General features: G+C 39.6%; 1 protein-coding gene across 1 annotated transcript; it reads left to right on the top strand.

Annotated features, from left to right (window-relative positions):
- Positions 1–4,922: 4,922 nt before the first annotated feature.
- LOC134060505 (PC-esterase domain-containing protein 1A-like) lies at positions 4,923–8,688 on the top strand. Its single transcript, XM_062517236.1, has 8 exons — positions 4,923–5,163; positions 5,297–5,385; positions 5,487–5,566; positions 6,357–6,589; positions 6,684–6,834; positions 7,197–7,443; positions 7,751–7,828; positions 8,594–8,688. The coding sequence occupies exons 2-8, from the start codon at positions 5,301–5,303 to the stop codon at positions 8,686–8,688; spliced, it is 969 nt and encodes a 322-aa protein (XP_062373220.1). The 5' UTR covers positions 4,923–5,163; positions 5,297–5,300.
- The last annotated feature ends 316 nt before the right edge of the window (positions 8,689–9,004 follow it).

Genomic DNA, 9,004 nt, shown 5'->3' with positions numbered 1-9,004 from the left:
GATGGCCACCCAACTCCCCTGAACGTAGATGAAAAACTGTTTTGGGATCTGGGCGTGCAGGTTTTTTTCGCAGAAGATAATATGGAATGCAGGTTAAGGGGCCGTTCACAGTGAGGTGCTTGGTTTTTCAGAGCGTCTGCTTGATTTCGCTCTGAGTGGCCTCGAATGTGAATATTTAAAGGCACTTACCTGGGGTTGATGTACCAAACACTTGATTAAGAAGTTTTGTTTGATTCTTTGTGTGTACCCTCAACCTCCTCAAATCCTCCAAGTTTTCCGTCATCCTGTCCACTTCTGCCTGCTGTGCAGCAGCTCTGTGTTCAGAGATACTCATTTCCTGTAAAAAAAGAGGAAATATTAGGGATTGTAGGACATGGCTAGAGCAACACATTACTGTAATAATATGTACGTATACAGTAATGGCCAACTATCTCACCCTTTGTCTCCATTTCTGCTGGATGTCTCTCATGTACCTGTTTCTGTTTAATTTGTGTTTTATCTCATTTTCATTTAAATGTAGCCGTGTTCTCTCTCTTGCAGATGTCTGCTGTATCAGTGTCGTTGATGGAGAAAAAACAATCATCAATTTACTATTTTAATCCTTTTTTGTATTAGACTATTAGGAAAATACTGTAAAATCACCGCAAAACTATGCTTTCTTGTCAGATTATATTTCTTCAAAAAATGTAAAGCTGTTCTTACCATTATACTCGGAAGTTTTTCTCCATTCAAGAGTCCATCGTTTTCTTTGATTGACGTCTTTGTGGGTTTTTTCATTTGCCTTGGGAAATTACATGTTCCATTTCATAATGAGTAATTCAGAATTTTCATTAATAGTACGACAAAAATGGTTTCTGTTCTTAAAATGGCACCTTGTGGTTCATATACAGTAGGCCTACATCACTCAATAGTCATATGTAAGTATATTTTTCTTACTCCAGTCCATGCTGCTGTTGCGGTCCATCATGTCTTGGGAGCTCATTTGTTTGTAGGAAGGTTCTTATATCTTCCCCAGTCACATTGTCTGAAATCAGACCCTGCTCTTCCATCTCAAGAAACCTTCTCTGTCTTTCCCTCTATAAATGGAATAATAGTTAAGTGTTTCCTGTAACTGGAATTAAACACCTTATGTTTTCAATAAATTATCACTGGGAGCTATACTGGTGTGCGGACTTTTTATCCTTTTTTGTATGGCCTTTTTGAAGTTCCGGCACCCAGGTTGAATAGGATGTGCGTGGATTTTCTACTTTTATAATTGCATTATGTGAACAAAACAATCACAATAAATGGATCTTTACCTGTTGGTTGTTTTGATTGTCATTGTTGATATCATCCACATAATCACGGTACATTCTGTATTCCTTGTGAGAGCATACTACCTACAAGTTACACGATTAGGCAAACCTGATTAATATGTAAATATATTCCAATAACATGACAATTAAGGAAATACTCATGACGCAACGTAAAACTTAACAATAAAATAAACTTGAGAAAATAGAGGTCATACCATATCATCACTAGTAATCAAGTGTCTTTTCTTGAGATTACTGTGGACATGTTTGCAGTAAACATGCTTCTTAAGGTGGGGATCATGTAAACTGTGATATGTTGTTTCCATTAAATTGCAATTTGGGTCCCGGAGATTGAAATCACATGATTCCTGATAAAGCTGTGAAAGAAAGAAAATATGTATACAAATTCTTGTAAATAACAAATAACAGGTTTTCCGACACAACATTCAATGAGGCTTCGTACCCACTTTTACTGTCCAAATTTGAACACCTTACCATGGCTTTGTAGTGACCTTGAATGGCATTTCCATACTTTTCATATGATACAAGGGCTGTCATTGCATAGTGGCTAAGAAGCTGGGCTAGCTGTTGTGCTCTTGATATATTGTGTTATAAAGACAAGCTTTTTCTACACCTTATTGTTGTTAAAAAGAAAACATCATTCACGTTATATGAGAGCGATTAAAAAGGTGACCTTTTGCCGTTTTTGTGCTGGTACACCTAAAAAAAAAAAGGCATACCAGTGCAACCAACGCAAAAGGTTAGTCTGGAGCCGTGCATCTAAATGCCATAAAGACATGACCCAGGCAGCGGCATATCACATAGCCAAGCACATGCTTCCTTGCCTACAATCAGAGGAAGGTTAAGTTTAAATGAATGTTTACATTTAAAAAAATGTTACAATGTTTAAATGTAGTATTCTTCCCTGGTCCTTATTTTAAATAGGTCATACAATGTTTACAAAATAATTATCGATATCAACCTATATGAAACACTTACATCATGATACAGCCATATCACCCAGCCCTAATTTCAGTGCACTTTCACTAGGGTCTTTGCTATGCGATCCGTTGTGCGACTCCTTAACATTACCCTAACAATAATCCACTATCTAATCTAATCTGCATGAAAACGTTAAACTGACAAGGGAAATGGACATGACCATACCACTCAACCATACAGGTAAAAAAAAAATGTTTAGCGCATTAGTCTTCAGCCAGTGGAGGCAGTGTTTTCAAACTGAAAACACTGCCTCCACTGGCTGAAGACTAATGCGCTAAACATTTTTTTACAATGGCACGTGCCATTTCACACACTGGTGTGCTTGGGTAAAAGCCAGGTGTACACTGTGCAGTATGATCATTACAGTGTTTTTAGTACAGTGTGAGTTTGTCGGACTTAACAACTGTAGCCTAACTAAGGGGGTGGGACCAACATGATTATCCTAGCAACCAGGATGGCAACCACTTTATTTAGCATAGTAATCACTATGACTACCCTTGCAACACCCTAGTAACCATTTCAGCTACCATAGCAACCAATTGGTTATTTGTACAGGTGCCAGTATACACTTTTAAAGAACATACTATGCATGTCTGTTTTATATGAAACTATTATATGACTACCCGTGCAACACCCTAGTAAACATTTCAGCTACCCTTGCAACCAACATGATTACCAGCATCCAGCATATCAACCACTTTATTTAACATAATAGCCATTATGACTATCCTAGCAACCAGCATAGCAACCACTTTATTTAGAATAGTATTACCCTTGCAAAGACCCTAGTAACCATTTCAACTACCCTAACAACCAACATGATTACCACAGCATCCAGCATATCAACTTTATTTAACATAATGACCATTATGACTACCCTAGCAATCAGCATAGCAACCACTTTATTTAGCATAGTAACCACTATGACTACCTTTCCAACTCCCTAGTAACCATTTCAGCTACCCTAGCAACCAACACGATTAGCATCCAGCAAATCAACCACTTTATTTAACATAAGATCCATTATGACTGCCCTAGCAACCATCTCTACTACCCTGGCAACCATTGCAATAATGTCAACCTGGCAACTGCCATAGTAACCATTATGACTACCCTAGCAACCACTATGATAATGTCAACCTGGCAATTGCCATAGCAACCACCATGATTATCCTAGCAACCATCAACCACTTCATATAGCATAATAATTACCATAGCAACTCTCGATTACCTTAGCAACCACTACTATGACATCATTACTACTATACAATTACCTTAGCAACCACTACTATGACATCATTACCTTAGCAACTAGCATAGAACCACTTCATATAGCATAATGATTACCCTACCATCACCATGGCAACCTTACAGCCCTTTTGAAGACCCGTTCCTGTGTAACAATCAAGAAAATGAGTACTGTAAACCTACCTTTTCACCCAGTTTTCGCCGAGTGAATGTCCCACTGGCTCCTGGCCGGGTGGAGGGTTCTGCCATGGCGGAATTCCTTCACATTGGCATCAGGGATTGTTAACTACCTCCCTATAACAAAACAACAAATCAACTTATTTGTCTTGACATTATGGTGTGAGATAAATTCAATTGACTAAGATATTTCAGTTTAAGAAGAGCTACCTGGGTTTTTTCCCTACGTATTTGACAGATTTGTGCACTGAATAACTGCAAAACAGCTGACTGGAGATTTTATAATCTTCAATTAGGTCATGACTATACTAGCCTATAAACTGTTAATTTTGTGTTAATTTTATTTTATTTATATTCAATATTTATAGATGCCACTGTACGTCCTTTTGTACGTCCATTTTACAATATGATAATATGATATAGTTACATTATACATATATAATTATTACATTTTATAATACATAATTATAATTAGGCTATATATAGGCTATATATATATATTATAATGTAACGTGTTTAAGCATTATTACTATTAATAATATTATTAACATTTAGATATATACAATGTAATAATAATAATAATCAATAAATTATATACATAATGTAAATTTTTCAAACACCATGCTGTTAGTTACTACAAAATGCTTGCCTACCATACTCCTTGCCGAATCAGCACCGACTGAATAGATCTCTACGTGCAGCAATAATTTGTGTGGCACCATTACATCATAATAGGATACTGGCAGTGACGTCAACATCCGAATCTTACATTTGGAAGTAGGCCTCGAATCTTACATTTGGAAGTAGGCTCATAGACCTAAAAGAAAGGCTAGACTAGGCTACGGAGATAGCCATAAAACATGAAAGTTGTGTGAACACAAAAGGGAATCACAATAGAGTAACCATGTTAAACTTATACATTACATCTATCTATCAAAGTAGTATAGGCAATATTGCTGCATTTCTCGTTCCAACCTTTAAATAAAATTAATCGATTGTTGCTCAGTTTGACAAGAGCTGTCTGTGGCGCTATCGAGTAAATGGAAAAGTCGCTGAAGCTGAAACAATGTCAATGCCGAGGTTCTGTGAAAATACAATTCAGATTAGGCTTAGGCCTACATAAAATATCGGTTTGTCAATGGAGGTGATGTTGAGCAAATCAAGTGAGGCGCTGAAACCTTCAAAACTGACGCGCATACGATAGGCCTAGCCTACTTGTCGGTGCAATCAGCTGAAGGCTTTCCAAACCACGACAGATAGGCTGATCTAAATGAGATTGGATGATGAAATATTAAACTCAGCAAACAGATGTCGGATTAGTCCTCAGCATCGTTGATTTTACCAAGCGGTTGTTTGACAGCTTCGGACGCTGCAGTCGCAGCATTTTAAATTCCGTTTCAAATCCGTTTTTCTGAAGCTTGGCGTGCTTGCATGAGTGGAGGTAGGTTATGGTCAAGTAATGCTACATTTAAATTGATAGGTGATACATACACGACAGGAACATATAGCATTTTAGTCCTATTATTCGTCTAGCTGGAAAACACGCCGTTTATTTCTGCATTTTGTTAAAATAGAGCAATGGTTATGAAGACTCCACATGTGACCCATCAGCAAGCCAGCGGCCTCCTCCACAACAAATTTGTTGTTGTTCTGGGTAGCTCATGTAAGTAGCCTACCAAACCACAAAGCTTAAGGTCTAAAATGTCAGAGCTCAAACATGACGCAACACACCTTGCTAATAAACCACTATATTTTCTCCTCCAGTTCAGCGTGGGGTATATAAAGACCTCGTGCTGCTATTACAGAAAGACAGCTACCTGTCCCAGTCTCAACTCAAGACCAAGGTAATGTTTCAGCTGTAGGCCTGCTATTAATCCCGATAAGGCACATGGGGGATTCTGTGTTTTAAGTGGAAATATATTCTTGCATGTCTTCTCCAGAAGAGGAGTTTGGGCTATGATGATATCATATGTCAGTCAAGTTCATCATGCAGATGATTGGGTGGAAGGAGAGAGCTAGAGCAAGATGGTCCTGCTTTTAAATGTTTTTATGTTTAAATGTGTGTTAAACGTGTGAAATGTCCTCGCCCAAACAACCCGCCTGGCCTCTTTTCCTGGCTAGAAAAGCAACAAAAATGCATGAAGTCAAGCATTTAAAACAATTTTGCTTTGAGGCTATCACCATTCTGGCCATCACCATACTAAGCTCAATCTTTTAAGCCTGCACATTATTCTGGGGAGTTTGCACTTTATATTTAGGCCTACTGCTCAAATGACTCCGTACACCAACCAATGAGACCAACGATCCGGGTGCGTCTTTTGGATAAGCTAGTTTGTAATTAGGCCCAAAGGTTGTGGACAGGAAGCAGGGGAGACGGATGAAATCCAAATTCGCCGGCAGGTCAGGCAGGGTTCACCCAGCCTAAAAGAGCAGGGCAGAATGGTCTGTTTTTGAATGTGTGTTAAACGTGTGAAATGTGCTCACTCAAACAAGCCCTGGCCTGTTTTCCTTGTGAAAGCATATAACAAAAATGCATCAAGTTCAACTTAAGCATTTAAAACAATTTTGCATAGACCCATAGACCATAGGTGTCTGAACATTTTCTGAATGCACTGCATATCTGTGTATTCCCAGGGAGAGGAGCATTTTGAGAATGACGATCTTCTTGAGGGTGGCAGGAAAGGACGGATGTCCAATGGCACTCAGTACAAGGAGGTCAGAGAGTACACTTCAGACCACCACCTTGTACGCTTCTATTTTATCACTCGTGTTTATTCTGAGTATATGCGGAGAGTTTTGGAAGACTTTGAAAATGGTCTCAAACCCGACTTGGTCATCGTCAACTCTTGTGTGTGGGACGTCTCCAGGTATTCAGCGCCATGCGGTCTGCCATCATAAAGTGTCTCTTCAGAGTGTTTGACCTGACCGTTTCACACATGTTCTTTGTTAATGTCCACTTAGATATGGACGACGGTGGGAGCCCGACTACTTGAACAATCTGACCACATTTTTTGAGAGGCTGAGAGCCATCCTCCCAGAGGAGGCTTTGATCATCTGGAACCTCACCATGCCACTGGGTGAAACCATTATTGGAGGCTTTTTGGTGCCAGAGGTAGACGCTCTCAAATATGCATTCTAATGGTCTTGTTCACACAAACATACAGGAATGATTTAGACAAAATTTATATTGCCATTTTCATTACGTCCGTAAGCTTCAGTTATCCAGTTGTATGTAATGTTCTGAAAGTTATATGTCTACATACACTAGATTTTGGTTATGTTTACGTTTCTTCAATACCTGCAAAAGACCTTGAAAAAATCCATTGTCCTGAACCTAACAAAGTTTTTTTTAATTCAATTCTATTTGATATTGTAACACATTTCATCCTTCATTCCTTGTATCACTCAAAACTTTGTAAAGCTAAAACATTGATCGAGACAGAGTTGTTTAGAGGTGTGACTCCTTACCCTTAGGTAGCAGAGATTGGCCCGTCGCTGCGTTTTGACATCATCGAGGCCAACTACTGCAGCGCCAAGCTGGCCAGTGTGTACGGCCTGGACGTGCTGGACCTGCACTTCCAGTTCCGCTTCAGCCTGCAGCACCGGATGAGGGACGGGGTGCACTGGAACGCTGTGGCCCATCGCCGGGTCACCTGCCTGCTGCTGGCGCAGATCGCCGACGCCTGGGGTGTTGAACTGCCACCATCACAGCCCCCAAAAGGTCACACCAGAAAGCAGAGACACAGCTGTCATGCCAGTTGTGGGACCAGACTTAATATTATTAATACTGTTCTGTTAGGAGACAACCATGGAAGTGTGTGTGTGTGTGTGTGTGTGTGTGTGTGTGTGTGTGTGTGTGATGACTACCGTACGATTTTATGAAGCTGGAAGGAGTTGTCTGGAGTGCACTTGTATTGCAGTGTTTTTTTATTATATGATAAACTGAAGGAGATGTTTTTGTTTTGTTCAGATCAACTCCTCTGTGGCATTTTGTCTCGTCTTGTCTATAAAGGGTTTCACTCTTATAGGTCTCAATCAGAGCTTTAGCAGCGAAGATCTAACCACCAAGGCCATGTCCCGGCAGCCAAGGAATGTCCACATACCAGGTAATCTCAGAGGGATAAGACATGGTTGCATTGTATAACTTCACACACATAAATAAAATAGAAATATAAACCTTCTAAATACTGTATAAACCATCTCACAGTCTCTAGGTGGAGACCTCAGGAGTGGAGGGTCAACTTCCCACTGCCTGCCACTTCATGGAAAACTCCACACTTCTATGGAGGTGAATGTTGTGGAATCATTTTAAGCATATTGATTTCTCGAGAGCAAACTCTCAGACTATATAACATACAGTATATGTATGTTTGCAGACTTTACTTGTAATATACAGTAACTGTGAAGGGGAGAGACTTGGGGCTCCACCTTATGTCCAGTGTATTGTGGCGCGACACACATACTGTAGCAATGTTTTCCTAGTTTATGGGCAACGCAGTGAATATGATCCTGCCAGGTGCCTGCGTCGTCTAAATAGCAAATGAGCTGGTGCACCCACAGACATGTTGATGTAAATTGAGGTGTGGTCAGGTGCATCGATCGCACATTGATTATGATATTTATCATATTGGCACTGAAAATGATAACAACGCTGACCAAGAAACTAATTTGTGATCTGCCTAGTGGCAAAACCTTAGCAATCAGTCCCTTGCTAACGCAATAAAAAAGCGTAAACCCTGAATGCACTAAAACCACATGCGTTTCAGTTCATTAAAATAGGGCCCATGGAATCTAGAATCCTACCTTGCATCCTCTTTTTAAAGCCACATAATTTCACTCTGTCCCAACCGTAAACATGAACATTCTGACAGTCCCTAGATGGCGACTCCAGGAGAGGAGGCCTGACTGCTACCTATTGCCTGATGGGCCCTGGAAGGGTCAGCAAGGCTATGGAGGTGACCGTTGAACTATAACTTTAAACATTTCTCAGAAACAAGATTTATAACTGTGTGTGTGTGTGTGTGTGTTGTGTGTGTGTGTGTGTGTGTGTGTGTGTAAGGTTTTTGTTGGTTTTGCTGGTTTTGTGTTTTGTAATTTTAAAATATGTAAATGATATTTGCAGTAGATCATTTGTATTTGTAAGTGTACCTTATAGTTAAATGAAGTCAATTCAGTTTTAAAAGTGCAGTGTCCTTTATGTAGAGATGTTCTAATTATTTGATTTATTTATTTGTTAAGAATTTATTCATCATGAATGAGGTTCCTCATTCAGTGAGGTATGT

This window comes from Sardina pilchardus, chromosome 16, assembly GCF_963854185.1.
Source record: "Sardina pilchardus chromosome 16, fSarPil1.1, whole genome shotgun sequence".
Taxonomy (NCBI): domain Eukaryota; kingdom Metazoa; phylum Chordata; class Actinopteri; order Clupeiformes; family Clupeidae; genus Sardina; species Sardina pilchardus.
This window is presented reverse-complemented; position numbering and strand designations above follow the sequence as displayed.